Source organism: Centrocercus urophasianus, unplaced genomic scaffold (assembly GCF_019232065.1).
Source record: "Centrocercus urophasianus isolate 14NV4802_14NV808 unplaced genomic scaffold, USGS_Curo_1.0 seq_13, whole genome shotgun sequence".
Taxonomy (NCBI): domain Eukaryota; kingdom Metazoa; phylum Chordata; class Aves; order Galliformes; family Phasianidae; genus Centrocercus; species Centrocercus urophasianus.
In genome coordinates, this window is record NW_024884475.1 from 9,988,037 (window position 1) to 10,005,669 (window position 17,633).

The 17,633-nt window shown below is 37.3% G+C and overlaps 1 protein-coding gene across 1 annotated transcript in view; it reads right to left on the bottom strand.

The window, feature by feature from the left end:
- The window catches only part of SORCS2 (sortilin related VPS10 domain containing receptor 2), a 510,780-nt gene that overhangs the window by 47,456 nt on the left and 445,691 nt on the right, over positions 1-17,633 (bottom strand). The window contains exons 9-12 of the mRNA XM_042811760.1: positions 17,180-17,269; positions 8,756-8,935; positions 4,339-4,485; positions 2,968-3,070 (exon numbers count right to left, since the gene is read on the bottom strand). Of these exons, the coding sequence (XP_042667694.1) occupies positions 2,968-3,070; positions 4,339-4,485; positions 8,756-8,935; positions 17,180-17,269 (520 nt within the window). The remainder of the gene's footprint in view (positions 1-2,967; positions 3,071-4,338; positions 4,486-8,755; positions 8,936-17,179; positions 17,270-17,633) is intronic.

The following is a 17,633-nucleotide window of genomic DNA, read 5'->3' on the forward strand; positions in this document are numbered from 1 at the left end:
TGATTTTGTTGCTGCTGTTTGGCCTCCTGATTAGTAACTGCAATGCTCTCACTGAGAGGAGCAGTTTCATTGTTCTTATGGTTACAAACTATTCTCTGATTTCCAGTTCTTATCCAGTTGTTTATACCATACATTCACTGAACATCTCTTTACTTGCATTTGTTTCTATCCCACGGTTACACTTTCAGGAATAAATCATATTCTTTATTGGCCTTTATTTTTCTCAGCTAATGGGATTCTCCATGTAAACAGAATCTCTATTTCCACCAATTGCCAAGTAGTCCTTCTTAGCATCTGCTCACTGGTCCTGAAAAATGATTATCAGAACTGTACACACTGTTACTAGTACAGTATTTTGCCAGATAATTAATATTTTCCTCTCCCTGTTGGCTATTATTTACCTACTTTACCCTCTGAATACATTTCCCTTTTCCACAGTGCAACGCACTGATGGTTCATAGTCACACTGATCAACTGACATTCCTGGATCTATATCATCATCTGCCACTTGCAGATGATGTGCTCTCACTAATTCTAACAGTGAAATTCCAATAGAGTGTAATGTAGTCCAGATAATCTGATTTCTGTATGTGCAAAGAAACTAGTACTTTTGTTGATTTGCATGTGATTATCAACATTGGGAATCAGGACAGAAAAAAATGCAAGCTTGTTGTACGTAAATTATTTCTGATAAGAAGGGTAAGTTTACAAGGATATCAGGTTTGCCAGATAAGACTGGGGACATGCACTGAATCTACATGACCTGAGCATTCAAATCATACAAATGCAAGACAAAATCAGAGCTGAGTCAGGTCATCCGTTTGCAAGCATGCAGATGCTCTTTCATACTTACAAAACAAAGTCCTTCTGCTCTGTTTGCAACCTTCAACCAGAGAAAAATATATTGCACTATCCCTGGAAAATTTTTTCTACTTTACCTGGTGGCTACGAGTGATGGCGTGTCTACCATTTTAATTCCATAACAAGTCGCTCAACAATCAGATCAGATGTTAACACATCAGACTGTTTCTTAATGAAATCTGGATATAATTAAAAAGGCTCCCACATTGACGAAAGCTATTATAAGCTTATTTACCAGGCATGGTAAGACATCAAAGTGATAAAATCATACAGAATAAGTTAGGCTGGAAAAGACCCTTAAGATTATCAAGTCCAACCATTACCTTGCACTATCAAGCCCACCTCTAAATGATGTCCCTAACTGCCACAGTCATGCCTCTTAAATACCTTCAGGACAGCAACTTCACCATCTCCCCGGGCAGCTTGTCCCCATACCTAACCATCCCTTACATGAAGAAATTCTTCCTGACAGTCAATCTAAACCTCCCCTGGTATGACATGAGGCTGTTTCCTCATGTCCTGTGTCACTTGTCATCTGAGAAAAGAGAATATCCATCTTGTTACAAACTCCTTTCAGGTACCTGCAGAGAGCAATAAGAGTCTCCCCTCAGCCTCCAGACTAAACAGTCACAGCTTCTTCAGTCACTCCTCAATGGTCTTGTTTTCCAGGAAGGAATTAAGTGCAAAGTACTCTTCTCCAGCATGCCATCCATTTTATCACCTCAGAGCCAGGCACTTAAGAAGCATCCACAAAACCCAACCAAATGAAAATAAACCAAAATCCCCCAAAGTATCAATTAATCACATCAGATTATAATGCAGGGACAGAGAAAAATGAAATACAAGTGCCAGACTAATTTATAAAACCACATTGCTTAATTTGCTTCAAAAAGGCAGAGGCATAAAGTAAGAACCTACATCAGAATAGGAAGTACCGTCATGTAAAAAGAAGATCCTTGAGATGGTTATTATTTTTTGAAACACTGAAATGTATTAGACGTGAATTAAATATCTACTTAGATACTTCCAAGAAATGCATCCACAAAGGCATCTTATATATTCTTAGTCTCATTCTCATCAATAAAAACAATGCAGCATTTTCCATTTAGGTCTGCTTCCAGTAAAATATCTTAAACTCCATTTACTGTAAGGAAATCTAGTTATATTGAAGTAATAGCAACTGTCATTGTCTTTCAACACCAAATACGTTTGCCTTGAAATTCTCAGGAAATTTTCAACCTAATAACCCTTCTATAAAACACTAGCAGAAATCATTATAGATTAAAAACAGATACATTTTCATGAAAAGAGAAGTAATACATGTGTGTATTTAATCTAAACATAGTTCAGAACAACGGAATAAAATAATGAGACGTAAAAAGCACTTTTTAACTGTTAACATTTCAAGATTTTAAAGCAAAGGAAAATCAAATGAAATGAATAAATGAATCACAAGGGTACAAAATAAAACAGACTAACGTGAATGTTTTTAGTGATGAGTAGTCAATACTCTGAGGGAATTTCTTTTATTAAATTCCACTTCACAGTAACGTGGTCCCATATGCATGTTATAACGGAACAGCACAAGCATCGCTCTCAGCACTAGGACACACTTGCCTCTTTCACTTCATCTCCCTTTAGTTGGAAAGGAATTTGTAAATATTACAAAACAAATGATCTTTATGAAGAACAAAGACTTGGCCACTGTTTAGATTTATTGGATTTACTGGGCTGTTCATGATGCCAGAGGAGATGGTAAGGATCTTCACTTCCAGGAAACATGACAGGTCCTTCAGCCATCACACTGCTTCATACTTCATTAATGGGGAGAGAGACACTAAACAACATAGAGAAACATAATGGCATTAACTGTTACAGAGCTGTCCTAGAAGACTGAGCTCTGGGGGATTCAATTAACTTTTACTACATCTTTTGATCCAGGGATCCTGTAAAAGAACATTCTTCAGTGAGAGCATTCTTCAGTGAGAGCCTTATTTTAGTAATGTTTCTATAACGGTAGATGTCATAATCCAAAATACTAAATCAATACTAAATCAACAATTCGTACTACATTTCAGGTTTTGCAAAATAATGTTGTTCTTTTACCTGCCCCCATGATGAGCCCTGGTGCAGTATCCTTTGTATGGACTGTTCCTGACACATACGGATTATCTGCCCAGCGGAGATGGAGGTGAAGGTAGCAATCAGGCTTGTGGGGGAAAAAGAACAGAGGTTGAAAAAAAATAAAATGCTGGTAACAGTTACGCTTATGTGATAATGAAAGCCCACACAGAGAACAGTTGCACTGATGTACCCCTACAGAGAATGGCTGTTTCCAGCGGAGTCTAGACCAAAACACCACGCTAAGCCATCTAACAAGAGTGTTTCCATAGTCTGACTCTGACAATAAAAAAGAAGTTGGAATGAAATCATTGTATAAAAAACCCATGTGACAGAACTGCTTAAAGTCTCTAGCTAGCAGCAACAGCAATAATTAGAATGTTTGCTGGTCTCAAGTAATTAGGTAAAATGATGATTAATTTAAAAATTAGGTAAACTTCCTTTTTTAGAAAAAAAAATCATAAAAATAGTTTAATGACTTTTGGATGATCACCATCTCTCTTAGCTAAGCAACTTACTGCCTCTTGCACTTACTGAAGTGGCACTTGGAGGTCATTATTGCTGCCTGCCAGTGGTGCTCAGCAGCTGCTGCTTCTGCTATTCTTCCACTGATCTGAGAGCTCAGATTCAGGACCCATAGGCTTAAGACATATAGCACAGTCTGAAATTTTCAAACAGGAGCCAACATCTCCAGCCCTCCTCTTTCTATGTGGAGAAGGATTAAATTTCTGCCAGTAGCAGGACTGAAACCATTTATTTTGCCTAGAAATTCAGAGCCTGGAGTCCCCATGAATGGAGAATCACTGACAAAAATATGAAGTTTTTCAGTACAGCGCAAAAAACGAGATATTATGGGTAGCTAGGACTACAATAACATCAACTTAAAAAAAAAAAAAGACTTTTTGATGCAATTAAATGTGATTTTTATTTCCAAGCAACTGTCAAGAGTTCCTTTAACAGGGTTATCTTGCTTTAAGATGAAATAAAAGTATGAAAGATGGAAACAAAAAAGACATTGGTAAGATGCATCTGATGTGCCTCTTATATCCTGAAACAACTTACTGTTATGATTGTTCTGAATTAGGTTGCGTGGATGACACACAAGAAAAGCTGTCTTCTTTGCATCAAATTAAACTCTAAAATAAGTAATGCAGAGCTATAGGTGGAGTCATGACTCATTGTACAAGATGACTGGACTAACAGCTAGCTAAATCCCTGCTCATGTCACGCAAGTAGATTTGTGTATTAATTTAACTGGTAATCTCAGCACAAAGCTCCTGGGTTGCCTGCACTGCTACACATACTGTCCATAGAAATAATTCTTTTGCAGTTCAGACAGAGGATGGGACCACTTACAGGTTTGCAGTTGGTAGGTTTTCCATTCATATCAATGTCTGGAGGGTTTAGAAAATCCCAGTCACGGCCTTTGTTGTAGGTTATTAGGGTTGTAACTTTCCCATCAATCTTCTGGTTGGCCAGAAAGACTCCTTTTACACCTCTGACCTGAAGCATATATGAGAAAAAGTTATTAACCAGCATATACACATTTTTTTGGCATGGATTATTGCTGATCAGCTGCTCTTTTGTGGCTCTGAACTGCATGCCTCTAGTATTTTCTCCATTATGGAAATGAACGATAGCTTAAAAGAGAAAAAATAAAAATAAAACAAAGTATTAAGAGGAAAAGGACAAAGAGGTAAGATCTCACATCAAATTAGAAAGTTTCATTAAGAGTGCCCTGTTTACCCTATGATTACTTATGAGGCTTTCTGAATTACTGAAAAATTCTTGGAAACATCTATCTACTCATACACCATTTCCAGCATAGTATAGCTGCCCAATTGTGCAGGTCTGAGCATGAACAGGAATATCTGCCTTTTACTATTTACTTTTTATCAGAAACACTTAGAGTTTCCTCTTTTTTTTTTTTTTTCCTTTTTTTTTTTTTTTTTTCCTTTTTTTTTTTCCCCATTCTTCTCTCCCCCAAATACCACTAACTTCCTTTGATACACATTTTAAAAAATATCTGTGCTTAGGCTGAAGAGAAGGCATCCATAGCAGCAGGCTAAAGATTTGATCTCTATCATTCATAAATATATTTCTTTTTCTAAGGAACTGACCAAAGTCTACAGAGATTATATTCTGTTGGTTACAGTAATACCCTAGAACTTGGAAATACATTTAAATCCAGATAATCAAATTTTCCATAACTGTTTTGCTACCCAAAGTTCTCACAAGCTCCTTCCCCCTTAAAACCCATGTACCTGAGATCAGCTTAATCCTCCAGGATGCTGGAAGCTCAGCATTGACTCAAGTCAACAGTCAATTGCATGGTAATACAGGTGATAAGAGTGGAAAAAATAAGGAATGTGCATTCCTAACTGTCAAAGCTACTTCAACTTGCTGGGAATTTATTATGCATTCCTTCCTCCAAAGAGAGCATGAACATGAATGCTGAGCAGTTCAAACATGTACTGAGGATGGTAGAGCTGCATTACAATTTCTGTGCATATATTTTTTGTAGTGAATACTATTAAATATTTAAGCAGTAATTAGATCAAGGACTGCAAGGGAGGAATCCCTCTTCTTTGTAGATGGCAAAAACAGTAATACTTTGTGAATATTTTTTTCTTCTCTCAGTCTTGTTTAATAAATATCAATCGCTCCATATAATCATACAGTGAGAATCAGACTGAAAAAGTTCTTCATTCCCATTCCCATCTGTAATCCAGCCAAGGGGCTAGGGTAACCTCACCTCTGCAGAATATGGAGTTTGAATCCTATCAGGCACAGAAATATCATGAAAAAAATTTCAGTGTCTCAATTAACTACACCTCACCAATGCTCTAAAAGATAAAAGCTGACCAGCACTTCAGCACTGTTTTGAAAGAAAGGCATAAATTCTACTTGAAATAATGAGTTTCAAGAGGCATCAGTCTTCAGAGAATGTTCAGAACAATGAGGTTTGGAGTGGTGCATTAGCTAAAAAATAAAATAATAATAATAATGAGCAAATAAAAATAAAAATGGTAACTACACTGCATAACATTGGCAGCTTTAAAACCTCCCTACCACTGTATACACTTTCCAATATATTTGTCTTGTGACCTTTGGAATCTCATATCTGAATTTTCTGTAAATATTTTAAGATCTGTATGTTGAATTTACCTACTGGAGTCAACTGTGACAATGAGACAGAGAAATTCTTTGTCACTTTCCACTCCTTGACTTATTTTCCTGGTCTAAAAGTGGGACGTTAGTGTCTTTCTACAGTGAAGGGAAAAGAGTTGCATAGCAAACAACATGCTGTGCAGAAGAGGACATTTAAACACCAGGGAGTGTTTAAGTACTCAGCTTCAATCCAGAAGCTACCTAAAATATGAAAGTAGTTTCCTAGAGTAAGACAAGTCAGGGAATTCAAGAACGCCGTTCCTTTGGCTTTCTTTTGATTTTTTTTAGTGTAGCTGTTTTTCCACTTTCTTATTGTGGTTCCTCAGTACTTTCAGAAAGGTCATTTGCACCTTACAAACCAATTGTGTAAACACTTTCACTGTTGTGGCTTTGTATTCTGTGACAATAATTACTGCACTTTTCTTTTAGTAACAGTTGAACAGTATTTGCTACTAGTGTTCAGATAGGCCCACAGAGTTTATTAGCAGCAGTTACTGAAATACAAAAAAATACAGTTATATAACAATATGCGATTAAAATTTAAATGCCTAAGAGTCACTGTTTAGGCAAGAAAGTAAGCATGGAGAATATATGCTCCAACTTGTGGAGCTCTTAGTCATACAGGAAACAAAACAGGATCCAGTATAGAAGTAGCACATTTGGGTATCTGCTTTCAAATATGACTGAGTCAAATTTGTGACTGAGTCGTGTCAGCGGCACTTGATACAAATTTCAAAGGCATACTGCTTTTGGAGAGTTAATACTTTTGCCATTCTTTGATGTGAATATCTGGCAATTATTCCCCATCATATTTGCAACGTTAGCAGAAATGAAATACTGTACAAAGAAGACAATGTACATAAGAGAAAATAAAAGCAGACAAGTAAAAGAGCTTATAGTAGATGTACCAGCAAAAGATGAAGTGAAGACAGCAACAGGTAATGAAGAACAACAGTGAAAATGTTAACAATTACACACTGATGGAAATTGTCAACCACTGAAGATCACCTCTGTGTTAAAGATTTCTGTTCCAATTATGGGATACATGCATAAAAATGTCCACAGCGAAAATCAAAGTACATTAAAAAAAGAACCCAAAAATACGTTCCCACCGTCTTCAACTTATCTTTATTAGCTATAAAGTGTACATAATCCACATGCTATTTGCAGATACGAATAGATGATCACTATTTAGTAAAGAAGACAAACACTATGTTTATTTTACAAGCTATCTGAAAGCTGCAGGCTTTCTTACTTTAAACAAATAAAATTGCCCTCCTATGATGCAACCTAATTCCAAAAACAATTCTAAAGATGTAGAACTGTCTTTCAATTACTCTATCATTTGCACATGTTCTTTTTAATGCAACCTTATGAATTAATTCTGTGTACACAATGATCTAGGATCTCTCACTTTTGTTCATTAACACTGTGAAATTCTTAAATTACGAGTGACACTGAATTAAATAAGTAACTGTTGCAGACAAAAGGAGAGTGAGAGTTGGCATCTCCACACAACTGATGTGCTCTAGGTGATGCTGAGAGAAGAGATAGTACCTTAATCTCTTATGGCTTTGCATCCTACAGGAATGACCAAAAGCAATGAGCTGCAAAATACTGCTCCCAGTATATCACCCTGTGGGAATGTGGCACACAATTTACAGCTTTACTCATTAAAGTAGTTCTATTTCTAAATAGGGTCAGCATAGAAAATAATCTGTGCGTAAATTGGTAATTAGTAAATGTTTTACTCTAGCTGTTTGAAAAGAAAAAGCTAATCAATGATGAAGAAGATAAAGGAGGGAAAAAAAAATGCTATCATGTTCCCACCAAGAAGAGCCTATTTAGAGCCATTTAGCACCTCTGTAAGTGCAATACTTGTAATCAGAATTACTGCTGACCGTTTCCACAAGAAGGCTGGTACATTTAGGAAGACCTGTTTGTAAAACACAAAACAAAACAAAAACAAAACAAAACAAAACAAACAAACAAAAAAACCACCAGAAAACTAACACCAGACAAGTTAGAGCATAACAGTGGCCAAAGTGGGTCAGAAGAAAGGTCCATGTCGTTTGAGATCCTGTTAATGGTCAGTACTATATGCTGTAAGAAAGAACAAAACTGGTGCAAACGTACTTGCTTCACATGGAAGTCAGCAGCAGGAAGAATTGAATTGATGACAAGTTTGTGCCTTCCAAAACGCTATATTCTTTATTCATTTATCTCGCGAAACACACGAGAGATAAGATCAAAGATAGAACTGTTCATAAGATAGCATCACATAGCAAACACTGCTGGCACAATACACCCTGTGAAAGCAAGTGAATTTGCTGTCCAGTATTTAATTTTGTTGATTCTTCACTTGTCAGAGGTGACACAAAACCTAGCACAAGGCTCTCGGGTTTATTATTTAAAGATCTACTTGCTAAGATACTCCAAGTCAGGAAGTGTACCACGGAGAAGAAAAAAAGCCATACAGCAAGAAAGAAATCCTAGCCTTTTTACATTAAAGACAACTGTGAAAATTATTTATATTCATAATCCAAATAAAAGAATGAAAACTCCACCTAGACCACAGACATTGGAAGAACTAAAAGCCTACCTCCAGAATATCTATCAGGACATTTTCTTCTGGCTGCTTTGTGCTCCGGACGTTCTCCAGCAGGATAGAATAGTAAATGCCTTGTGGGTCGGATTGGTACAGATTGTATGTGTCTGTCTGGTACCATTCCTGAACAGCCACAAATACCTGGTTTTCATCCGTGCTGATTATCTGTAAATCCTGTAGGAAAAGAAGGTACAAACGACTATTTTTTCCATCATTTAAGTGGCACAAGCAATAGGTCTGCCAGAAAAGTTGAATACTACTGTAGGGAAAAATGCATCGGGAAGCTAGATGACAGTAATTTCCCAACCTAATACTAACTAGCATGCTGCACCCCACCAGTTTGAGGTGGCTGGGCTCTGCCTTCTGGCTTGAGGTCATTAGAGGGATGATCCCACCAGCTCAGTGAAGACCCAAAATCATCAGTGTGTGAAAGTTTTTACAGGAATAATTAAACAAAAAACATTGTTTCTGGCTTTCAACATGAAAACAAATGCTACTGATTCTACCATTTGGATTCATGAATGAAAAGGAAAAAAGAAAAGTGAATGATTTTCCTAGATCTGAATGCAAGTCCATGGAAAACTTGTGAGTTTTGTAACACTGTAACCTAAAAAATAATCCTCAGGTACTCAAACAGCTAAGAAATATTTTGTCCATAGCACATAACACAACAAAAAGAGACCCAGCAGTTACGCAGAGGAAGTAGTTATATTGTGCACTGAGTCTGTTATACTATGTAACAGTACCTATTGAATTAAATATTCAACAATAATAAAATAAGAGTCAACATTCTGCATTTTCTCAAGAATCTCAGGCATGAATATTGCAATAGCTTTCTTAACAATTTTCCAGCTCCTTCACTCCAAAGTTCTCAGACAAAAAAACCACACAGATGAGAAAAATAATTTAACACTAATATTAAACAGAAGAAATAAATCAGAAAGTGGCAACACTGAGTTGAGCTTAGCAAACAACAAAAGGGCCTGCGTTTACAAGTGGATAAGGTTGCAGAAAGTCAGATGTTGGGGCTACATACAAAGTGACATCTAGTCAAGGAGGCAGAAAACTTGTAAATTCTTTATGACATTCTTGGCACTTATTAGGGAGATTGTATAGAGTGCTGGTCACCCGGTAACTGGAAAAAAAATAACTAGGGTGATGGAGTGAATATGAAATAAAGCTAGCAAAAATGTCAAGAGAATATAAGTTTGGGGAAAATAAGCTTTAAAAATGAGGGCTTCAACTCCTGCCTTAAACCACATAATACTGAAGTCACCTTTCCATTTACAGTGTGAGATAGTTGCCCTGATTATCCTGTAAGTAGGAATAGAATTGAAACAGAGTCAGAGAAAAGAGTAAATAAACAGTACTTTGTTTTTATGTTTGGTCTCGTTTTTTTTTTTTTCATGGAAATCTAAAAAAAAATTAGTCTTCTGTGATGCCACAGTTTGCAACAAAGCTATCATTTACATAATTATGCCATGAACAAAAGCAATACTGCAGTTAATGCAGATACTTTTATTTGGCACTGGTGACACCACACCTCAAGTACTCTGTTCAGTTTTGGATTCCTCACTCTGAGAAAGATATTGAGGCACTGGAGTGTCCAAAGAAGGCAATAAAGAATGACCTTAGAGGTCATTCCCACATACAGGTGGGAGGCAGCGGCTGCAGGGGTACCAGCTGCCATCCTCAAACAGTGTTAGGAGCTGCAGGTCCAGTGGAAGAAATGCATCCAAAGCTAAAATGTGTGGTAAAGATGAATTTTGTAAAGTCTGGAAAGACTGGGTGAAAGAGTGGTTTGACTGGAGTACCTTACTGCAATAAATGCAGTCATATGGCTGTGACTCTTACCAAGAAAGAGATATACAGTCAGACTTTTTGATGCCCTCTTTCTATCAGGGAACAACTTAACAAGTCCTGGTTTTAGCAAGAAAAATTGTCTTTCCGCTTCCTTGAACTTGGTTCCTTTCATCTAGCATTTACACTTTCAGATTTCCAGTGCAGCCTTACTGCTATTTCTTTTCGCAGTGATTTCTTTTTCCCTCAGGAAGCAGAGCAGTCCTTCAGTTACAGTACTTTGCATTAATCCTGCACCACACTTTCTACCCACAGTCTTGATATAATTCTCTGGGAAAATTAATTGACAAAAGTAAGGAAAATTGCAAATTTCATGTCTGATTCTTCAATATCCCTTAAAATCTCGAATGACAGACTCTTTAAAGTCTAGCTGAAACAAAATAAGACTGTCATGTCACTCTTCTACTATTCCTTTTGCTGGAATGCTGAATTTAAGAGGAAGAAATTGATGAACAAACACAGCATCTGAGTCTTCAGTGTGCCACCTCCAACCCATCAGCCCAACTGCCCACTGCACATGACAATGAGAAGTCAGAAAGTTTTGCTAGGCTGAACTTACTGTCCAGGGCACTTCAGTAAGGAAAATATAAAAGAAACTCAAAATTACTGTTTTTCTAATCTTACAGTTCATGTCAGAATTCCACCCCTTGCCCTACGGACATTTAATGGTTAGACTGCGTGAGACATTAACCTAAGCAAGTGAAAAATTAAACAGAGAATCACAAGGAAGGAATTTATAACAAGTGCAACAGAAATAAGCACTCAGAGCTGTGTAGTCTCAGACTTGACCTCCAGATGCACCACATTTATACCCCTGTAATCTCTTAAGTACAACCAAGGTAACAGGATGGCACATATCCCAAAGATAATCTTCCTAATCTTCCTTGCCTGGCTGAGTAAAACGGTGCAAGGCGAGAAATCAATAACAAGCTACACTGTGAAGAAAAGAAGAGTTCCTTGAATCCACCTCCGATGGATTTGTACAACTTGGAGCCATTCAGATCGATGGCTGCTACAGCAGAGATTCACTTGCTGGTGCCATGACACCTCCTGGGAAACAAATACTATCACTGCATCAAATACCACCACTACCCGCATTTCTATTTTGTTTCTCTTTATTTTACATTTGATAGACATTCCAAAATCACTTCAGAAGGATGGAGATGCAGCTGCACACTGCTCTGTTGCTTGGCATGGAGAAACAGCCTCCCTTGGGCGTAGGGGCTGCCCAAGCGGCAAAACAAGTCCTGGGGGATAAACCAGTTGCTAAATGAGCTCTCACAGTCCCAAGACTTAGTAATTCAACCATAACACAGCCACAGCTTCAAGACAGTTTTGCCTGCTGACAAAAAGGCTGCATGAATCTTTCCTGCCGTTTCTGCTATTAATGAATGGATCCATTTAAAGGTATATCCTTAAAACAGTAATGAAAAGGGAGCTTGACAGAGCAGGGAATACACGCTTCAACAGACTGATAGCTATTTAAGGAGAAGGAGGAAAAACAGCTCAAAAATTTTTACTCCTGATAGCATTATATCTATTACTGAATGACACAGAAGTTTGAAAGAAAACCCGTGATTAACATAGTGATTTATGTCCCAGAATGAGTCAAGACACAGGCCTGTTTAGTGCCCTTTAGAGCACTAGGTGTTAATCAAGTAAACAGAATATATTCAGTTAGCAAAAAGGGTGTATAGAAAATTCATGTTACCATGAATACATTAAAGACATTCAGTTATTTCAAAAGTAATAGGATTTTATTATTTTGTTTTTATTTATTCCCTGTAATCTCTCTTTAATCTTGGCTACCCCAAAAAAAATTTTAGTGCCTAGCTCACATAATATAATATGATAGAAAAGACACACAGAGATCAAGATAAATGAAATATGCTTCTTTCACTCCATATCCTTGCAGAACTAAGTATTTACTTTCTGAATTGCAGTAGGATATAATTACTCCATTGTTAAGTTTTTGTAGGCACCATGGAACAAATACAATAACAATAAATGCCTTCTTTCAGATCATAAAAGGAGATCATACCAATAGAGTTTATTTTCCAGAGGTGGGATGGGGACTCAGAATAATTAATTACAAACTGCAAGAGTAAAAGTTTACATGACTTGTAGCAGATGTCTTGGTTTAGTCAGTGTTTTTGGCTAACACAAGAATAAAGTAGTTTCCACTTCCAGTATTAGTTAAGGCACAACTTCACATCACAGAATCATAAGGGTTAGAAGGAACCTCTGGAGAGCCCAACTCCCTGCTAACATAGGTTCCCTACCAATAGGTAGGTTGAGCAGGAAAGCATCCAGGCAGGTCTTGAGAATCTCCAAAAAAGGAGATAATATAATAAACACGGATCAGAAACCAACACGCTACTCCTGCAAAGCACACTCCCCTAGACAAGGGCAATCATTGCTGAAGGGATTTTCGTGCAAGACAAGTGTGGTGGTTGGTGGGGCTGCACCCAGCACCCCTCAGCAGAACCACCCTGCCAGAGGTAGCAGTTAAAGCCCTGCTCCAGGCTGAAAACAGCTCAATCTGAATTGCTGAAACTCTTGGGACCTCTCTAGAATTCCCTGGGACAGATCCTCATGGCCAGCACATGACTCCTGCAAAGTACATGAGACAGTGGTGTGATTCAGTGTGGTGTCAACATCCAACATGCTACAGAAAATCCCTCAAAAGCAGCTAAAAAAACCCTGATTTCTGTTCATTAGACGACTACCACCAGCTCTGTTCTGTACACACACAGGTACTATTGTTACAAAAAAGCAGCCTGAAGTGGCACAGTGGACCCGGAGACGGAAAGAAAGAACAAATTAAATGAAGTTTAGAAAATGTAAGACTTTGCTGAAGGCTGGTTCTATCAGTCTTTGATAGATGAGTAAGGAGGCCTTGAGATACAGTGCTTTCATCCTTTTCTCTTTTTTCTTTTGGGGCTATGTTTGGAAAAATACAAACATAAATGCAAATAAAAGCAACATAAAAATGATTAAAAAAAAAAAAGGAATAATTTTCTGCAGATCTTCAACCTCTTCATATCAAAAGAAAACAAAAACATCAACATTTTTAAATTACTCCGTTTGAAAATGCTCCTTCTATCTCCATAATAAAATTACTGTAAAATGCGTCTGTGCTGCACAAGAACAAGATCAGAGAAGTCCAGCAGTACTCTCTCAGGTGAGAGCCTGGGGCTCCAGAGGGGGCTCTTCTGATGATTTCAGACAAATCCTTGACCATCCTGTAGTACTCTCTGACTTGTGTACAGTTTTCCCTTCCCTATGGACACTGACTGCTCCATCTCTGGGCAGGTACATGCCACATCACAGATACCATTTGGAAGATGATTTTTTGAAGTCTCATGTGTCAGTGTTTTTGCTGATATCCCGCTCCTTTGCAAAATTTCTCCCATAATTTGCTCATATTTATCTTTCCTATTCTGCCCAGATTGGACCAAAACACATCTTTGTTGCACTCTCACTGAAATACTATGAGATAAAAAATTTCAGAGCTGCTCTATTTTCTGTAGTAACCAACATTTCTGCTGATCTCTAAAGAGATAGCAAATCACTTTAAAAAATATATCTTTTACAGAAAATGTTAAAATCTCTCACATTCATTGCTGCTCTAATTGATGTCTGGCTTCCAGGCCCTCTTAGTGAAATTTTCAGCTCTGTTGTGAGCAGATACCAAAGAAACTTTCTTGAAGGCATCATCAAAATGCTAAAGATATACAGAATATTTCGTTCCACTCATCGGGTACAGCCTCAACTAGGAACAACATAAAAACATTCTTTTCCAAATGAAACAGTCAATCTGTTCCTAGCTAGCCCCTGACTCTTTCCAAAATGGAACTGTTAACTTCTAATTTATTTACTCAGCCAAGCCTCTAGTTAACCTCCTTAGAAGGAAAAAAGAATAGACAAATAAACATAAACGATACTGGCAAGGACAAAGAATTCAGTATTCAGGGTTATTTCAAACAATCTAGACTACATAAGACAGAAACAGCAGTGAGTTATGGCTGACACTTTTTGAACGTGTCAGAAATGCACTCAGTAAGATCACATGTCCAGTAAACTAATCATCTTTTACAGACTAATGGATTTGAAGGCTAAAATTGGGGATTAGATCTCTTAGAGTTTGCTCTTCGTTTTTTTTCCCAACTATTATTTCTGCACAACATATGACATGCAGGAGGAGCAAATCCCCCTGAAGGGCATTTAGATACAATTTTAAAATTTCAATATCTAGAATTTCTGTCACTTTTCTTGGCACTTTTTCAAATACTTATCACCAACACTAATAAGAAATTGAGCAGAGTTTCTAATTTGAACAAGGCTGGCTTCAGTTACCATTTATGGGTCCATCTTTCTCTTCTACAGCACTTTCAAGTATATTAAGTACTTTCTCAAAAGAAGGAGGCTTCTTCGCAATAATCAAGCTGCCTCTTGACCTTCCTTTCTGAAAGATAATTTATACTTTTTTTCTAAGACCATTTTTTATTCAGATCATTGATCTCAGTGATATTTTCTGTAGATTGACCCCACAAATACAACAGAGGCCATAGTGAACTGTAATGAATGAGTGGAGAGGGATCTTTTAAACTGGTTTTAAAGCTAACGAAAGCTCCATCGGAGAGTGATCTAGATCCCTCACTCCTTGTCTCTAGCCCTTCAACAAAATCTACTGATGTTCTTCACAATGACAAAAACTAACCCATTACAAACATGATGCCTACAGGAACCAGAAAATAGTCTCATTTAGTTGTGGAGAAATGGCTGGCTCCTTTGCACAATATGTCTGCCCTTCCATTTCCAAACAAAAAATGGTTTTACAACACGAGCTAACATAGCCAACACTTGCACTGTTGTGCTGCTAGTTCTTCAGGAATTTGGACAAAACATTCTGATTGAGAGAATTTTAACTGATTTAATATACTGACAATTAGTATGTAATTTTAATTATTTACTTGGGTATTCAGAAATAAGAAAACATGAACACTTAAACACTGATGTAAACACCCTTCCTTTCCAGTATGAGATCAATTGAACACCTCTTTTCTTTGTTTCCACATTCTTTGTTTCTATTTTATGTTCATTCAGCCCCTCCTGACTACTTCAGAGAGGCAATAGGCTGTGAATGAGTGGAAGTTAGGGTCATCTGCCAGAGGAGTTCCTTCTTTTTCTTTCCTTGTTTATTCCACTCTTCTATTGCTCCTTGCTCCTTTCGCCCTGGTGCAGGTCATCCACCCATAAGCTGCAGGCACTTGAGGTCCCTGCCCCCAACAGAAGTTGCTGGTGGTCTGTAATCCATCAGACTGCCCACATTTGGAACATTTTAACATTTACATCTGGATATCCCCCTGTTGTTTTCCTAATTACAAATTCCCCCAAGAAAGCATAAAAGGGTACACTGAAGGCCTTGAAACATTGAAGTAATTATGTGGGAGAGCTGATATATTTACCTGTCCTTGACTATCCATTGCCTGTCAAAATAAATAAATAAATCAATAAATTGCTATCTGCGTAATGCTACTGGGAATGTAGCCAAATCTCAGATTCATGTCCAAATAATATCTGAGGATTTTAGTTGAGAGTTTTGTTAATATGCTGTATACTTAAAAGCAGAAGTATTCAGACCACTGCTTAGTTAAAAAATATATATAATTATTTGTTTTGCAAGAGTAGCAACAAAGCAAGGAAATAAACTGTACTGCATTGTCATTAACTGCTTGGTCAGTGAATTGAACTAGTGCATTTCAAGATATGCACAGATGGTACTTCCTAGTTCTCTAATACATAAAGCAATGGAATCACACAAAACCACCTAAAATATAACATTAGGAGGTCTGTAAAATAAATCCCTGCTAGAGGCAGGATGAAGTGGGAGGCCACGTTACTTGGGTTTTATCCACTGGGTCTACAAAAGCTGCTAAGTCATTTTTCTTCAGACGCCTTCTAAGTATACAGAAAAACACGAAACATATTGTGTGCAGCACAAAATTTCAATTGCATCATTCAGACTGCATAGAAATATCTGTCTGTGCTTTACTGCTAATTTACTGTGCAAATATAAAAATATTCTAGATTTAGGGAAACTCTCAAAAAAACTCTGCCATTCTTTTCAGTAATTAAAGTTCATATGGGGGATTTCTTAATGAAATAGAGCATCATCAGCTGCTGAAACTCTCTTATATTATACTTATACCAAAAAACACCACATGGAATTAAATTGCAATTCATTCCTGAAAGAACACTGGCATTGTACTGCTATTGGGTGTGTAGCACTGCTTCAAAGAGCTCAGAAACTACTGTGGTATCTGATGACATATAGGCTAGCCTATGTTCTTGCTCTCTATGGTTAGAGCTACTACTTCCCCACACTAAACATAAAAACAGTAGGGTAAGAATATACCACAAATCAGAAATCCACTACAACGAGAAATTATCGTCTTAAATCATTGAGGTTTAAGAAAGAAATGAGTAAAGCTAGTTTAGGTGGAAAGAGAAGAATAAAAATACAGAAGTAGGAAGAAAAATGTGTGCACTTACTTTTGGCAAGGCATATTTTGGCAACTTCATCTGCACAAAGCCATTTCGACGATAGGATACATAATACTTGGTCCGATTTGCTGATGTTGTCTATATAAAGGAAAAACAGAATTGTTTGGTAGTTGATGGTTCGTATTAGAAATTTTTATTACTATTTTTTTGAGCAAGGAACTGAAATATATAGCTATTACTTCTACTGTATTGGATTATCTTGCAGTGTGCTTATAAAAGAATATATCTGAAGTTGTGGGAAAATAGCATACTCAAACTTGTCTCCCTCTCTTTAGAAAGAAGAAAGTAATTTCCTTCCTTCTTTTTGTCAGTCCATCTGCTATGAGTGATACCTGAGATGTCACTATCTCACTGGCCTTGTCCTTTTTAACTTATTTACACTTTCATCCTTCAGCCTCCCACGTTTCTGCCCTTTTGTGGAAATCCCCTGCCAGCAGACAGG